The sequence below is a fragment of the Mastigoproctus giganteus genome, chromosome 11, assembly GCF_048544385.1.
Source record: "Mastigoproctus giganteus isolate SK-2022 chromosome 11, ASM4854438v1, whole genome shotgun sequence".
Classification (NCBI taxonomy): domain Eukaryota; kingdom Metazoa; phylum Arthropoda; class Arachnida; order Uropygi; family Thelyphonidae; genus Mastigoproctus; species Mastigoproctus giganteus.
Genome location: NC_143585.1, coordinates 171,755,838 through 171,774,436, shown reverse-complemented (window position 1 = coordinate 171,774,436; position 18,599 = coordinate 171,755,838). Strand labels below are relative to the sequence as shown.

Here is an 18,599-nt window from a genome sequence, read left to right as displayed (position 1 = left end):
CAAGGCCTTATACACCTCCATCAGATCACCGCGCAGGTGCCTAGTCTCCAGCCACTGCAATTTGCAGACCTTAAGCCTCTCTTGGTAAGAGGATCCCTTCACTCCCTTCACCAATCTTGTTGCCCTTCTCTGTACACTCTTAAGCAAATCGACATTCTTCCTAAAATGAGGTCTCCAGACCTGTACGCAGTACTCAAGGCGTGGCCTGACCATTGCCTTATGCAGAGTGACAATCACCTCCTTTTCCCTGCTAGCAAAATTCTTATATATCATTGACGAAACCCCATGACCTGCCCTGGCAGCCTGTCTGCATTGCTCAGAAAACTTCATATCTGACTGCACAATTACTCCTAGGTCTTTTTCATTTTCTACCACCTTAAGTATAGTACCACACAGTTGGTACTTTTCTCTCAGGTTACTTCTACACATATGTAGTACTTTGCATTTGTCAAGGTTAAACTTCAGTTGCCACTTCTTAGCCCATCTGCCCAAATTATCAAGATCCTCTTGCAGTAGCACACTGCCATTACTAACATTAATATACCCGATATACCTTCATCAATATCATTGATAAATATACAAAACAACAGTGGACCCAACACCGAACACCGTGGGACTCCACTAATATCATTAGTCCATGAAGAGCGGCACCCATTGATTACCACCCTCTCTCTTCTCCCACTTAACCATCCGTTTATCCATTGTAGCAAATTACCCTTAATAACATTTACTCCAATTTGTACAAATGTCTTCCATGCGCAACAGTGTCAGAAGCTTTCCTGAAATCCAAATATATGATATCAAAATTAATTTTTGCATCCAGCTCCTTTGTAATCACATCATAATAACCAATAAAATTTGTCAGGCAGAACTTTCTCTTAACAAACCCATGCTGTGTCTGAATTATTGCTGCAGTCTTGTCTAGGTGATCCTGCAATGCATCTTTAACCAGTGAGTCCATTATTTTACCCGGAACAGAAGTTAAACTAACTGGTCTGTAATTACTCGTGTCACCCTTTGATTCCCCTTTGTGAATTGGGGATACATTTGCACATCTCCAGTCCGTGGGAACCTCCCCTGAGTCCAAGGATGCTCTCATAATTATGGCTAAGGGTTTGCTTAGTTGCTTTGGCACCTCCTTTAATATAACTGGATAGATCCTATCCACCACAGGTGCTTTTCTTATGTTTAACTTCAACAATTTCTCCTCCACTTTGCTCTCAGTTATTACAAAATCCTTAAGTACCCTGCTACAATTTGATAACCTTCTGCCATTTTCAAACCTTAATAATTCCTCATGTGAATGTAGATGTATAATACTCATTCAGTTTGTTTCCTATCTGATCAGGTTCATCAATAGTCGAATCATCGATGTCAAGTGGATCAATCAGATTATTCCCCTTCATTTTAGAGTTTATATAAGTTAAGAAATCCTTGCTGTTTTTCTTAGCATCTTTTGCCAAGGATTTCTCGTAATCTGCCTTCGCCTGCCTAACCTCCTTTGTGACCTGATTACAGATTAGCTTATATCTGCCATAGGCTTCTGAGACGCTTGATAATTTATATGCATCCCATGCATTTTTCTTCTCTGTTACGAGTCTCATTAGTTCATTTGATAACCATTTAGGCCTAAACCTTGAATGCTTCCCACTTAGAATTTACTGTTGGTAACATCATCAGTTGATCCCACTGTACAGAATTTAAAAACTGTCTGAGACCACTGTATGAGTGAGCAACCCACAAATTCCAGTAAATCTCTCGGAAATTAAAATTCTTCTTCATTTCTTCCTCTTACTCTCCTACTATCACCTTCCTACATCTTTTTTGCTTTCTTAAGTCTAATAGGGATAGTATGATGATAACACAGATCTTTATCCCATACCACATTTCAAATGGTGCTGTCTGGACGTGGTATCCACTGAGAAAAAGTGACAGTAATCTTTTCCACTGATGAAGTGTTACTTATTCAGGGTAGTACAGTACCATGGCAACTTAGCATTTTTAGCATTAGTAGAGGCATATGATGCAAGAAAGGAAGTTTATGCAGCATCAGCTTAAAAAAAAAAACAAAAAAAAAAACAAACCCACTTCCACTTCACTCCTCCATTAATTCGAAATACCTGTCCAGCTGAGCCTTAAATTTATTTAGGCTATCAACTTCTACAACAATGGATGGAAGTCTGTTCCACCAACCAACTACACGCTGGCTAAAGGCAAATTTCTACACATCTATCCTACATCTGTCTTTCCTCAATTTGAATTTAAGCCCTCTCAGGTGATTATTCTGAGCAAGAGGAAGACTCCCATCAGCATTGAGCATGGTCAAACCATTCACGGCTTTATACACCTCTATCAGATTACGTCGCTTGTGCCTAGTCTCCAGACACTGTAATTTGCAAAACTTAAGCCTTTCTTCGTAATTGTACCCCTTTGTTCCATTCACTAATCTTGTTGCTCTTCTCTGTACTCGTTCCAGCAGCTCTACATGCTTCTTGAAATGAGGCCTCCAGACCTGTATACAGTACTCAAGGTGTGGCCTGACCATTTCCTTATACAAGGGAATAATCACCTCCTTATTCCTTCTATAAAAATTCCTGTATATCATTGACAAGACAACATGAGCTACTCTCGCATCCCGTCTGCACTACTCAGAGAACTTCATATCTGCCTGCACAATTACCCCCAGGTCCTTTTCATTCTCTACCACTGTCAGTGTAGTACCACAGAGTTGATACGTTGCTCTGGGGTTGCTGTTTCCCACATGTGGTACTTTACATTTGTCAATGTTAAACTTCATTTGTCACCTCTCAGCCCATCTGCTCAACCTTTCCAGATCCTGCTGCAGCAGCATAGTGTCAGTAGTGTCCTTGACAACAATGCCTACCTTTGTATCGTCTGCAAACTTGGACATTAAGCTTGATATACCATCATCATTATCATTTATAAATACAGAAAACAATAATGGACCCAACACTGAACCCTGAGGGACTCCACTAATAACATTAGTCCACAATGAGCAGTGTTCATTGACTGCCACTCTCTGTCTTCTCCCCCTCAACCACCCCTTTATTCATAGCAGCAATTTGCCTCCAATGCCACACTGCTCCAATTTGTGCAGCAGTCTTCCATGTGCAACAGTATTAAAAGTCTTTCTAAGGTCCAAGTATATAATATCAAAGTTATTCCCTGCATCCAGTTCTTTTGTGACTGCATCATAGTATCCAATCAAATTTGTCAGGCAAGACTTCACCTTAACAAAACTATGCTGTGTCCGAGCTATAACTGAAGTCTTGTCTAGATAATCCTGCAGTGCTTCTTTAACCAATGCCTCCATTAATTTTCCTGGAACAGAAGTTAAACTCACAGGTCTGTAATTACTTGTGCCGATCTTTGATCCTCCTTTATACCTCTGGCATTCCCTCGCTGAATAATTCCTCATGTGTGAATGTCAATGCAAAATATTCATTTAGTTTGTTAGCTACCTGAGCAGGATCATCAACAGTTGATCCATCGATATCAAGTGGACCAATCTGATTCATCCCCTTCCTTCTAGAGTTTACATAAGTGAAGAACTCTTTGCTGTTTTTCTTTGCATCTCTTGCCAAAGATTTCTTGTAATCTGCCTTTGCATGCCTAACCTCCTTTGTAACTTGTTTACAGATCAACTTGTATCTATCATAGGCTTCTGTGTCATGTGTTAATTTATATGTATCCCATGCATTTTTCTTCTCTGTCATATGTCTCATTAGTTCATCTGACATCCATAATAGCTTCCAAGATAAGTTCTTCGAATGCTTCTCATTTTGAATTTGCTGTTGGCAACATCTTCAGTTGGTCCAACTGTATAGAAGTTAAATACTGTCTCAGACTATCGTAGTTGCCTTTACGAAAGCAATAACCCTTCCCTTTTCCCCTGATGGTAGTTACCTCTTTGATTAATTCCCACTTCAGCACACTGTGATCACTGCCACCTAGTGGTTCCTTTATCTGCAGATTCTTAATGCATGAAGAATCCCCCTCGACATGGGCACCTGTACGTGGTGAGGGGCCTCCCAGTGACGCTGCTGGACTTCCAGACTAGCAACACTGGGATCCAACGCCCACAGCCCAGGTTCCAGGCTTACATCAATGGAATCCGGCGTGTTTGCCGTGCGCTGCGACCCGTGGAAATTCGGAAAGGGGGATCCTGGTGGTTGAGGGGCCCAGCTTCAATACACCACTTTGGCCCCTGCTTCGACAAGACGGGTGGCCCTGGAAGGCCCGGCTAGGATCAATCGGCTAGTAGGCTCGCCTGCGAGGGTCAACCGTATCAATGCCACACCCCTACCCTCATGGTCCGAGGGACAGGATTCAGGCTGGCGGCGGTGCGGGTATAGTGTCTGGGTAGCCCTGGCGTCCCACTCCCGAGCGCATTTATTGCATGCCGGGTAGTGGGCGTCCCTTTGGGCTCCGTGGTGGGTGGGGAGCCCGGGCACTGAACAACTAAATAAACTACATGAATCCTGATAAACTAACTTCTTCAGGGGCCCCAACCCGGTCCCTATCTGAAAACATAGACGGAGAGGCAGATAATATTATTGCAACAAAGAGGCAGCGAACTGAAACATCATCATCAGGGCCTGTCCCAAGATTTCTAATAATGCATTCCACCACTGAAAAACCGATTGGCAAAATGTCGCCCTTCTTCATACAGAAAGGGTTAGATGGGTTAGCAGAGTCCCCCAAATCAGTTAAGAGGCTCCGTTCTGGAGACCTCTTAATTGAAACCAAAACTGACAGGCAATCAGAACATCTCCTCCGAGTAACTTCAATCGGAGGAATACCCATAACAGTGACACCACACAGAACACTCAATTCATCGAGAGGTGTCATTTCGGAGTGGGACCTTCTCGACGTAACCGAGGAGGAAATCTGCTCCGAATTAAAACCCCAGGGAGTTATTGCCGTCAAGAGAATTACTGCGCGAAGGATGGAAAAATTGTTAAAACCAGGAGTGTTATCATGACTTTTAACTCTCCTAAACTTCCTGACGAGATCAAAGCTGGATACATCAACTGTTCAGTGCGTCCATACGTTCCGAACCCTTTACGGTGTTTCAAATGCCAGAAGTATGGACATTCTCAAATGGCCCGCCATGGAGTCCTTGCATGCGCTCGATGCGGTGCAAAGGACCACGAAACAACAGCATGTTCAGCCGCCAAACTCACCTGTATTAACTGTGAAGGCGGACACCCGGCCTATTCACGAGCATGCCAGAGGTGGAAAGAAGAAAAAGAAATTCAACGGCTGAAGGCAGAGCTAAATATATCATACCAGGAGGCAAGGAAATCGTTCAAACCCCTGAATATCAACAAACCTACCTACGCCCAGAAGGTAGCAGGGAGATGTTCCGTCGGAACTCAGACGGACATGACCATTCCTCCAAAGGAGTCTTTCACTCCCATCGCGCGTTATCTCTTAAGTTCACAAAAACCTGCACAGAAGGACCAATCAGCTGCCACTCCTATATCGGTACCTCCTAATGCTCCACAAGCAACAAAGGTAACTATGAAAGATAAGAATAAAAAAGGGGAAGTCCCCCCTAGAACCCAAGAAAACATGGATGTGGAGCAGAAGGAGGTACCAGAAGATTCAGTCTTGGAACTCTTTGCGGAGGAAGAAATGGACACGGGACAGCGTCCATTCTTCCCCAAAAAAGATAAATCCAAGACTGATAAAAGTAAGCCCTCAGCACCTCGGAAGCCGCCTGATGGACCCACCAAGCCAAAATAATGGCTAAATTCCTACAATGGAATTGTCGTGGATTCCGGCGAAATATTGATGACATCAAGGCCCTCCTGCAAAAGCACGAGCCAGTTTGCTTTTGCTTGCAGGAGACATATCTAAAGGCAAATGATGATCCCACCATGCACAACATCACATTTTTTCGAAAGGATAGAATTGCGGATGGCTCTGTACATGGGGGAGTGGCTATCCTTGTGGGTAACCAGACCCCAGTGCAGCCCTTGCTAATTACAACTAGCATAGAGGCTGTTGCAATTCGCCTTTCAGTGGGATTTTTATTAACTGTGTGCTCCATTTATTTGCCACCTGGGACTGACATTACCCAGGCAGACCTTGATGATCTTCTAACGCAGCTGCCTCCCCCTTTCTTACTTCTCGGGGATTTTAACGAATATAACACCCTGTGGGGTAGTGCTAACATCAACGGAAGGGGACGAGTCATAGAGCGTATGCTTAATGACAATGACCTTTCCCTTCTAAATACTGGAACAAACACCTTCTTCCACATGCCTACCCGTACTTTTTCTGCCATTGATCTCTCTATCTGCTCCCCTTCTCTACTCCCTTCACTCACCTGGGAAGTGGAGGAGAATCCATATGGAAGTGATCACTTCCCTGTGATAACCTCGTTACACAGTGGGAGACCATGTCTTCCCTTCAGGTTACCACGGTGGAAGATTGATCAGGCTGACTCGTCTGCCTTCCAACATCAGGCAATTTTTGATCTTAGCACGGTCAGTCAAGAGCCTATCAATGATGCAGTTAAGTACATCACAGAAAATATTGTCCAAGCAGCTGCAAATGCTGTTCCAAAAACATCTGCCCGGTTTCCACCATTTCCCAAACCTTGGTGGAATTCAAAATGCACAGCAGCAAAAAAGGCTCAAAACAAAGCGTGGGGGATATTTCACCGATATCCTACCACAACCAACCTTATAGCCTTCAAACGTGCACGAGCCAAAGCACGCTACATCCGTCGTCAGAGTCAAAAGGAATCGTGGATCCGTTTTACATCATCTATTAACCAGTCTACCAACTCTAAGGTAGTCTGGGATAAAATCCGGAAAATGAAGGGGAAATATACATCCCACCCTTCCTCAATCCTAGATTAGAATGGATGCGCTATTGCAGATCCAACTGCAATAGCCAATGCTCTTGGGGAAACGTTCTCTAACATCTCTGCAACATCTTCGTATTCCCCAGAGTTCCTGGTCCTGAAATACAAAATCGAAAAACAGGCACTTAACTTTAAATGTAAGAGCATTTATCCCTACAACGGGGATTTCACTATCCAGGAACTCAAAAGAGCCCTCGCTCTTTCCAAAGCAAGTGCCGTTGGACCAGATGGCATCCATTATGAAATGATTAAACATCTTTCACCAAAATCTATGGATTGTCTGCTCCTTCTGTATAACAGAATCTTTACTGAAGGGCAGTTTCCGGACTTCTGGCGAAAGGCAATCGTTCTCACCTTTCCTAAGCCAGGAAAGGATCCAAATGTCACCACCAATTATCGTCCTATTGCTCTGACTAGCTGTCTGTGCAAAATCCTGGAGAGAATGGTTAATTCTCGTTTAATTTGGTATCTAGAAACAAATGACCTTCTCTCCAACATCCAGTGTGGCTTCCGAAGGAACCCGTCCACTTTGGACCATCTTATTAGATTGGAAGCATCCATCCGGGATGCTTTCCTAAAACGCAAACACTTGGTGTCGGTGTTCTTTGACATGGAGAAAGCGTATGACACAACTTGGAGATTTGGCATCTTAAAAGATTTACATAACCTAGGCCTTAGAGGGCATCTCCCCTTTTTTATTCAAAACTTTTTCGCCAAACGATCGTTCCAAGTTCGTGTGGGATCCTCACTCTCCCGCTCCTTTAACCAAGAGGAGGGAGTACCACAAGGATCAGTAATAAGTGTCACGCTTTTTGCCATCAAAATAAATTCCATCACAGAACAACTTCCTCCAACTGTAAACAGTGCCCTCTATGTTGATGACTTTAGCATTTTTTGCCAGTCGTGCAACATGAGGGTTATTGAAAGACAACTGCAGAAAGCCATCGATAGTCTGAATTCCTGGGCACTTGCTAATGGCTTCAGGTTCTCGCCGGAGAAGACCGTTTGCGTACACTTTTGTCGCAAGCGTAATCTTCATCCTGAACCCGAATTAAGGCTCGGACAAAATGCTATTCCAGTAGCAGCGAACACAAAATTCTTGGGACTCATATTCGATAAAAAATTGACCTTTTTGGATCATATTCGCCAACTCCGCACAAAGTGCACAAGAGCCCTTAATATGCTCCGCTCGCTCTCCTCCTTATCTTGGGGTGCAGACCGACGCACCCTTCTACGGCTTTACCGTGCACTTGTGCGATCCAAATTAGATGATGGGTCCCAAGTATATTCTTCAGCCAGAGACAGTGTACTTCGATGGCTGGATCCTATCCATCATCAGGCTATACGTATCGCTACTGGAGCATTTCGAACATCTCCTGTCCAGAGCTTATACGTCGAAGCAAACGAACCACTGTTATCGTTTCGACGTAAGCAGTTGTCTTTAAAGTACGCTTTAAAACTGAAATCCCTGCCAGACCATCCTACGTGGCCCTTTGTTTTTGAGCCACGATGGGAAAACTTGTACAAAACCCGTAAGACTGCCAATCGTCCTTTTGGTATTCGTGTCCAAGAGCTACTCAACGAACTCAATATCAAGGTAGACAAGGTTGCCCAAACATCAAAGCAACCCTTTCCACCCTGGCATGCTCGTGTCCCGGCATGCGACTTGTCGCTTAGAAACTGGGGAAAGTCGGACACTCCATCATGTGTCTACCTGCAGCTTCATTCAGCACACCGAACTGAATATTCCGACTTCGCGCCAGTCTACACAGACGGTTCAAAGTCGGAATCATATGTGGGATCTGCTGCTGTCTTTACAGACAGCACTATATCAGAGCAGATTCCCTCTGAATGCAGCATATTTACTGCAGAGCTGCACGCAATTGAGTTAGCCTTGGATCAAATTAGTAAATGCCAATACCAACGGTTCATTTTATATTCCGACTCTCTTAGCATGTTACAGGCTTTAATATCTGTGAGGTATAATCCTCATCCAATTCTGTCTAGCATCCAGCAGAAGATTCACGTTCTCCATGAACGCGAATATGACATCCACTTCTGCTGGATTCCCAGCCACATTGGGATTAGGGGAAATGATTTGGCTGACGCCGCAGCCAAATCAGCAATTCCCAATAATAACTGCTGCCTGTTAGTCCCCTATACAGACTACAGGCAAATAGTACATCAAAAGATACATTCCCAATGGCAGGATTCATGGAGTAGACAGACTGCGAATAAATTATATTGTATAAAGCCTGTAATTGAACCGTGGCAGTCTAGTCTGCGCAGGAATCGTAAGGAGGAAGTTGTTCTAGCTCGTCTCCGCATAGGACATAGTCATCTTACATATTCTTTTCTGCTGAGGGCAGATGACTGTCCTATGTGCGAGAACTGTGACACCATTTTATCTATTTATCACATTTTAACCGTATGTCCACGTTTTACCCCTGAACGTGATCTTTATTTTACCGCTTTTAGTCATCTGGCTGAGCCTTATACACTCAGCCAGATTTTATCCGACAGTGTGTGCTGTTTTTAGCTTTTTAAAATCAATAAACGTTTTTGCTTATATATAAAATTTACATTTTATTGTGATTTTCTGTTTTTTATACATTTGTTAAATTTTTTGACATAGTGACCTAATTAATTAGGTCACTGAAAGTTTACTCTTTTATACATGACCTGGTCTTGGCGCATTATAGCCTAAGTTGCTAATGCGCCAATAAAACCCAAATCAATCAATCAATCAATCATGAAGAATCACTACTGATAATCAAATCAAGAGTATTACTCCCTCTAGGTGCCTCCCGAACGTGCTGATGTAGAAAACAATCATCCAATAAATCTACAAAAGCCTTGCTAGTGTGTGAGCGACCAACCCACAAATTACAGTCAATTTCTGGGACATTAAAATCCCCCATTATAAGACTCTCTGATGTACTGACCCACTCTATTTCCCTGTACAGTTTCTTATTATACTCATCAGAGTCATTAGGCCTATAGCACACTCCTACTCTCAATTTTGATCTCCCAATGCTTATGTCACACCAAACTGACTCGACACTGCACTGTTGCCAGCGATGTTGACTGGCTTCACTTCCTTGGATTTTATGTGTTTCTTAACTAATAGCATAACCCCTCCTCCCTTCCTATCCTGTCTGTCCTTTCTGTAGACATTGTACTCCCCAAATTCCAGTTCTGCATTCCTTATATTCCACGTCTCTGATATCCCAACAATATCCGCCTTTGATGCTTTGAGCAATACCTCAAATTCATCAAATATATTTACCAAACTCCTAGCATTGCTGTACACTCTAGTATACATGCATCTGTTTCTATTCTTAGCTACCCTAACACAACCCATGTGTTTACTTGTACCACAATGACTCCCAGCAGTCTCTGAAATATCCTGCATCTTGTTTTTCAGGCTTCTGCTCATTCCAATAGAAGCAGTGCAAGAATCACTTTCACCTCTGCCAGTGGCTATTGTTAATCTATTAGTCTTTGTATCCCCCCCCAAGCTTGCAGTTTTCCGACCCACCTAACACTGCCTTTATAGCATCAGCAAATATTCTTGCACCCTTTCTATTTAAGTGTATCCCATCCCTGTAGAAGCAGTCTCTCCTCTTAACAAGTACAGTCCAGGCTGAAAAAAAATACTGTTGTGAAGGCATTCACAATATGAGATATACCCAAAATGATGCCAATTTAATTAATTAATTTAACTTCTTTGGTAGATGGCTACATTAAAATGATGCTTTTTGCACTAACCTATATGTTAGTCATTCTACCTCGTAGCATGAGGCCTTTGCCCTTAAATATTTTATAATCAATATCACTGCACACCATCAGGCATCTCTCATATTGTGAAGTTATACTTCATAACTGGGTTGTCACTATTGCAACACCAGAATACCTTCCCAATCCCCAGGAGAAGCCAACAAGCTTTGAAATGGTGCCGTCTGTTTGGTGGTATCCGCTGAGAGTAAGTAACAGTAATCTTCTCCACTGGTGAAGTGTTACTTATTCAAGGTAGTACAATACCATGGCAACTCGTTGTGAAGGCATTCACAATATGAGATATAACCAAAACGATGCCAATTTAATTAATTAATTTAACTACCTTGGTAGATGGGTACTTTAAAATTATGCTTTGCGCTAACCTATATGTTAGTCATTCTACTTCATAGCATGAGGCCTTTGCCCTTCAATATTTTATAATCTGTATCTTAATAGTCAACCAGATTGATTAGACAAGATCTCTGCTTAACAAATACATGCTGTAATTTCCATATAACCACATTCCTATTAATATGATCCAGCAATATTTCTTTATCAAAATCCCCATCTCCAGGGAATGGAAATCAAGGTCTGTAATTGCTCATTTTATTCTTTGGTTATTCATTGTTATTGATCATTGTTATTTATTTCTGATTGTTCATTTATTTTAGTAAAGTTGTGATATTATTTATAGGTGTCTGCTTTCAAAGAGATCTGCACCAGTAATGAAAATAATTCAAAATATATTTAACCTTATTCTCAAGTTTCATTCTAAGCTAATATTATCATCATGGCAGTGGAATGAAAAGACTGGACAGCTAGAACATCCATTTTTTAACTTGCTAGTTGCCTCTTATAAAGTATTTAAAAGATATTCAGCATTTCTTTATAAAGGTAAGTGGACTTTAATTTTTAGAGATTACACAAAATCAGTTCAGTTAATATATAAGTTGAGCTATGCAGTGATAGTTTTCATTTGCATTTGTTAATTCATCAAAATGTTCCATTCTATACTTTGGATAGTGGGGGTGGTTGAAAAGTTCATTGTCTGGGTATAAAAATATAGTGGTATAGTAACCCACCCAGTTTCGTGCAGTTTGAATAATATATTTTTTTAATTAAATGTCTTGAAACAAAAAAAATTGTGTGACTGAGGAAATTTGAACAAATTCAGTCACATACCGTCATCCAGTATTTGAGAACAAAAGGAACTAATGCCAAAGGCAATTCATGAGGATATGGTTACAGTGTGAGAGAAGCGTCTTCTTATTCCATGGTTAAGAAGTGGATAATAGAATTTAAATGTGGGAGAAATACCCTGGAAGATGGCGCATACTGTGAAAGACCTGCAACATCCATCAACCACTTCTGGGGTGATGGATGTTGCAGGTCTTTGCAAGATCTGGTAATGAGTGATCAATGAGTGACAGTTTTCTACGTTGCCATTATCTTGGGAATCTCATCTGAACATGTGTCCCACATAAAATAACAGAGGCTCTCACTGTGAAAAAGATGTCATTAGATATTGATAGCAGGTCAGAAATACCCAAGATTTGTGAAGTCAAGTGAACATTTGCATCATTTTCAAGCAGATCCAGGAAATTTCCTTGCACGGTTCGTGACATAGATTAAACATGGATCTATTACTTTTAGTCAGAGACAAAGGAGCAGCCCAAATGGTATAAATATAGCTCTTTTCCCCCTCTAAACAAAAACCAATTTGATTCCTTCTGCTGGCAAGGCGATGGCATTGGTTTTTTGGACTACTGATGGAGTGTTGCTAATGGACCACCTTCAGAAAGGCCAGACAATTGCAGGGGGTTATTACATAGACGTTGTTTGACATTTGTGTGAAACCATCAAAAGCTGGGCTGGCAGAACAAATTTTTATTATAATAATATTTAATAAAAGTATCTCAGTTAAAGTCAGTAAATAATGACTTTAATCTCAATATAGAAACATAAACTATTATTGAATTGTTGTTTCTATATTAATGAATACTTTTTAAAACACACACTTTATATTTTCAGTTGGGGAAATATTTTGTTCATTAATTAAGCACTATTCATTAAAAATAATTATGTTCAAATTACATTGTAAATACCACCCATTAAGCACTATTAAAATAATTAATTTAAAAAATTGTGTTCAAATGGGTATTAGAATTGCATTCTAATACCCATTTTCAGCCTTGTAAGTAAATGGTTTGAGCACTTATCTGTAAAGTATGAAAACCTCGGTTCGAATACCACCAAAACTACTTTTATGAAAAAATCCAGTGGCACCATCCACTAGCAAAATTTAAAGGATCATGAGAGACAAAATCAGTTCAAATTCCCACCAAACAAGTAGCCAAGTATAATCATATTATGCCTTGTGCATTTAATCTTCAAATACTGTATCATCCTGTACACCATTTGACATCTCTCATATATTGGAAACGCTTTGCAACTATGATGGCATGTATGTGCATTATCCAGGGTACCTGCCCACCCAGTGATGATAGGCCTTGAAACAATGCCGTCTGGGTAGTGGTATCCACTGAGAATAAATAACAGTAGTCTTCTCTAGTACAGAAGTTCTGCAGAGGGGTGCAAAAAACTCTAGTGCTGGCACTGATCAAAAGCAATTGCTGAGGAAAACTCATCAAAGGAGTTTTGTTCCACCAGGACAATGTACCGAGTACACTGCATGAGTACAGCTTTCAAATCTTGGACCATCTCCCATATTACTAGATCTAGCACTATTGGACTTTCACCTATTTCCTAATTTGAAAAAATATTTAGCTAGCATCCATTTTTCCACCAACAGTTACTTTACAACTTAGTCTCATTTATGTTGCTAATATTGCAACACATAGATTCCATCTTCACAGCTGCAATCGATGTGTTGCAATATTAGTGGCAAAAGTGTATTGACTCCAAAGGAGACTATGTTTAAAACTAACATGTTACCAGGCTCCTCAAATAAACCCTTCATACTCAGGCCACAAACTTTTCAAATGTCTCTCATGAAAAGGAGTTTAAAGTTAATCATTTCAACAATTAATACAATTGTTAACCATGTTTGTAGTTGTAACACTCAACAGACAGTTTATTATAGCTTGCCCTCCACTTTCTCACACAGGAAAATTTAACATACTACTACATATGTTTGTATACATGACTTTTGTTTAAAAGAACAATATGAGGTGTGATCAAAAAGCATTGAGAACTGAACTAATATTTGACTAATAATGAAGCATACCAGCTATTTGGATAGATATCCTCTGAAGTAGACACAACATTGGAAACAGCAGTTTCCAATCCTTCTGCAGCTTCTGGAAGAATGCTTAATAGACTTCTTTAGAATATTTTCCTCAGAATTTCTTCATTGCAAATCTGTGACCTTTCAAGGTGGGGGGACTTTAAAGCTTGAGTAAAAAAAAAAATTACAGAGTGCCAAATTGGGTGAGTATGGCAGATAGGGTAACACTGTGATGTGATGAATTGTTTCACAAGAAATTCTTCAATGGCGAGCAGCAAGAGTGCATGGGTATTATTATAGCCTGAAGCTGACTTTTCTGTCCTTTTCTTCACACAGCTTCTTGCATTCACCATAAAACTGCTATGTAGTATTTCTGGTTCAGTGTTTGCTATGTAGAATAAATTGATAATGGACAATGCCTTGTGAATTAAAATATTCAGTAATTATGATCTTCACATTTAATTGAGATTGCCTTTCTTTTTTGGCCTTTGGAGAAGACTGAGTCTTCCACTGAAAGGACTGGTCTCTGTTTCTGCATCATACTCATACACCCACAGTTTGTCACCAATAATGGACAAAATAAAGTGTGGGCCTTCAGCAGATTGATGAAATTCCTGACATGTAAAAATTCCCCTCTCTCTCTCTCTGTGATCATCAATGTGATTGCAACACACAAACTTTGCCATAACCCATCACATTTCCAAATCTTCTGAGTAGATCATATTTCCAGTATGTCATTAGATTTGCATCATCCATATTTTTCAGATCACTAATTTTATGTAAACATTCCAAAAATATCAACTAATTTTCATCCAATTCACCTCTTTTTTTTCTGACATGAGAACATGGTAATTAATTTCTAAAATATCTGTTTTGAATAATTCTTTGGTATAGCATTATTTGCTTTCTGGGTTGACATTCAAATTTATACCTGCATGTTTTTTGAATTTCGTCCAATCTCAAAATGCCTCTAAAACCATAAATATGTCTGTGCAAAATTTTTGTAACGTTTTTCGTGTTATATTCACCTACCTTGTACCTTATAGTTGTGCCTAAATATATCCTAAAAATTCAAAATATATTTAGTTATTTTTTGTATTAGCATTACAATTAGTAGAGGCATACGATACAAGAAAGCAAGCTTATGCAGCATCATACAAAAAAAATGCTCCAATTTCACCCCTCCATTCGTTCCAAATACCTGTCCAGCTCAGCCTTAAATTTATTTAGGCTATCAACTTCAACAACAAAAGTTGGAAGTCTGTTCCACCAATCAACTACCCACTAGCTGAAGGCAAACTTCCACACATCTATCCTACAACTGTCTCTCCTCAATTTGAATTTATGCCCTCTCAGGTGATTATTCTGAGAATCCTGTCAGCATTGAGCATGCTCAAACCATTCAAGGCTTTATACATCTCAATAAGATCACATCACAGGTGCCTAGTCTCCAAACACTGTAATATGCAAAATTTAAGCCTTTCTTCGTAAGAGCAACCCTTCGTTCCATTCACTAATCTTGTTGCCCTTCTGTGTACTCATTCCAACAGCTCTACATTCTTCTTAAAATGAGTCCTCCAGACCTGTATACAGTACTCAAGGTGTGGCATTAACCTTATACAAGGGGATAACCACCTCCTTATCCCTGCTAGAAAAATTCCTGTATATCATTGACAAGACACCGTGAGCTAAACTTGCAGACCGTTTACAATGCTCAGAAAACTTCATAAATGCTGCACAATTACCCCCAGTTCCTTTTTCTACCCTTGTCAGTGTAGTACCACACAGTTGATATGTTACTCTGAGGTTACTGCTTTCCATATATAGTACTTTACATTTGTAAAGTACTACATATGGGAAGCAATAACCCTGTTAAATGTTAAACTTCATTTGCCACCTCTCAGCCCATCTGCTCAACTTTTCTAGATCCTGTTGCAGCAGTGTACTGTCATTAGTGTCATTAACAACCCTGCCAACCTTCATATCATATGCAAACTTGGACATTAAGCCTGATATACCATCATCAATATCATTTATAAATATAGAAAACAACAATGGACCCAACACTGAATCCTGTGGGACTGCATTAATAACATTAGTCCACGAAGAGCAGTGTCCATTGATTACCACTCTCTGTCTTCTCCCACTCAACAATCCCTTTATCCATAGCAGCAATTTGTCTCCAATGCCACAGAGCTCCATTTGTGTAGCAGCCTTTCATGTGCAATAGTATCAAAAGCCTTTCTAAGATCCAAATATATGATATCAAAGTTATTCCCTGCATCCAGTTGCCTTTTGACCACATCATAGTATACAATCAAATTGGTCAGACAAGACTTCCCCTTAACAAAACCATGCTGTGTCCGAGCTATAACTAAAGTCTTGTCTAAATGATCCTGCAGTGCTTCTTTAACCGGCGCCTCCATTAATTTCCCTGGAACAGAAGTTAAACTAACAGGGCTATAATTACTTGTGTCGCCCTATGATCATCCTTTGTGAATTGGGGTCACATTTGCACATCTACAGTCAATGGGTATTGCCCTTGAATCCAAGGAAGCTCTCATAATTATGGCTAAGGGTTTGCTTACTTCCTTTGCTGTCTCCTTTAATATAACTGGATAGATCCCATCTACCTCGGGTACCTTTCTTATGTTTATCTTCAACAATTTCTCCTCCATTTTCCTCTCAGTTATTACAAAATCATCTAGTGCACTGCCAGAGTTTAGTTCACCTCTGGCATTCCCCTCCCTGAATAACTCTTCATGTGTGAATGTAGATGCACAATATTCATTTAGTTTGTTAGCATCAACAGTTAAACCATCAATATCCAGTGGACAAAGAGTTCTTTACCTATAGTTTACATAGGTAAAGAACTCTTTGCTGTTTTAGTTTCTATCCTTTGCCAAAGATTTCTCATAATTTGCCTTTGCCTGCTTAACCTCCTTTGTCAATTGGTTACAGACCAGCTTATATCTATCATAGGCTTCCATGTCACCCATTAATTTATATGTATCCCATGCATTTTTCTTCTATGCCATATGTCTCATTAGTTCATCTGACATCCATTTAGGCCTAAACCGTGAACAATATTTATTAGCTGGTATTTAAAGCCTAGTAGCTTCCAAGATTAATTCTTTGAATGCTTCCCATTTTAGATTTGCAGTTGGTAACATCATCAGTTGGTCCCACTGTATAGAATTTAAATACTGTCTCAGACCTCCATAATCGCCTTTACGAAAACAAAAACCCTTCCCTTTACCCCTGATGGTAGTTACCTCTTTGAGTAAATCCCACTGCGGACCACTGTGATCATTGCCACCTAGTGGTTCCTTTATCTGCAGATTCTTAATGCATGAAGAATCACTATTGATAATCAGATTAAGAGTATTACTCCCTCTAGTTCCCTCCCAAACATGCTGATGTAGAAAACAATTATCCAATAAATCCACAAAAACTTTGCTAATGTGTGAATGACAACCCATAAATTCCAGTCATTATCCGGCAAATTAAAATCCCCCATTATAAGACTCCCTGGTTTACTGGCTCACTCTGTTTCACTGTACAGTCTTTTATTATACTCATCAGAGTCATTAGGCCTATAACACATTCCTACTCTCAATTTTGATTTCCCAGTGCTTATGTTACACCAAACTGACTCCACACTGCACTGTCCAGTGATGTCCACTGGCTGTACCTGGCTGTACCTCCTTGGATTTTATGCGTTTCTTAACTAATAGCATAACCCCCCCCTCCTCCCTTCCTATCCTGTCGATCCTTCCTATACACATTGTATTCCCCAAATTCCATTTCTGCATTCCTTATATCTGTGTTACACCATGTCTCTGATATCCCAACAATATCTGCCTTTGATGATTTGACCAACACCTCAAATTCATCAAAGGCGCCTCCGTAGCCAGGTGGGAAGGAGCTGCAGTGAGTAGCGCATGCTTCTTGATTAGACCGGGGTTCGAGCCCGTCACCACCAAAAACGGAGGATGCGTAAAGGTCAGGGAATGACCACTGCATACTCCGGAGCAACGTGGCCTTAGTTGCTAATGCTCCTAAAAACCAAATAACAACATCAGATTCATAAAATTTATTTACCAAACTCCTAGCATTGGTGTACACGCAAGTATACATGCACCTGTTCCTATTCTTAGCTACCCTAACACAACCCATGTGTTTACTTGACCGCAATGACTCCCAGCGGTCTCTGAAACCCACTGCATCTTGTTTTCCAAGCTTCTGCTCATTCTAATAGAAACAGTGCAAGAATCAGTTTCACCTCTGCCAGCGGTTACTCGGTTACTGTTAATCTATTAGTCAGTGTATCCCCCTCCCCCAATCTAGCAGTTTTCGTACCCACCTAACACTGCCTCGATAGCATCAGCAAATATTCTTGCACCCTTTCTATTTAAGTGTATCTCATCCCTATAAAAGCATTCTCTCCTGTTAATAAGCACAGACCAGGCTGAGAAAAATTATACCCCTTCAACCTTGCGCAGTCTCTCCAAGGGCCGAATTGATCGACAAGTCTCTCATCATATACTTCCTCCTATCGTGTCTAGGCAGAATTGCAGACACTTTCAAATTCCACCTTAATTCACGGCTTTTTTTCAACAGTGACCTGAACTTGTTAAGTAATTCTGCCGGTCTCTTCCTCTTAATATC

The 18,599-nt window shown here is 40.5% G+C and overlaps 1 protein-coding gene across 1 annotated transcript in view; it reads left to right on the top strand.

The window, feature by feature from the left end:
* The window catches only part of Grip163 (gamma-tubulin complex component 6), a 916,232-nt gene that overhangs the window by 822,769 nt on the left and 74,864 nt on the right, over positions 1 to 18,599 (top strand). The window contains exon 29 of the mRNA XM_090384619.1: positions 11,376 to 11,575. Coding sequence (XP_090240745.1) covers positions 11,376 to 11,575 — 200 coding nt within the window. The remainder of the gene's footprint in view (positions 1 to 11,375; positions 11,576 to 18,599) is intronic.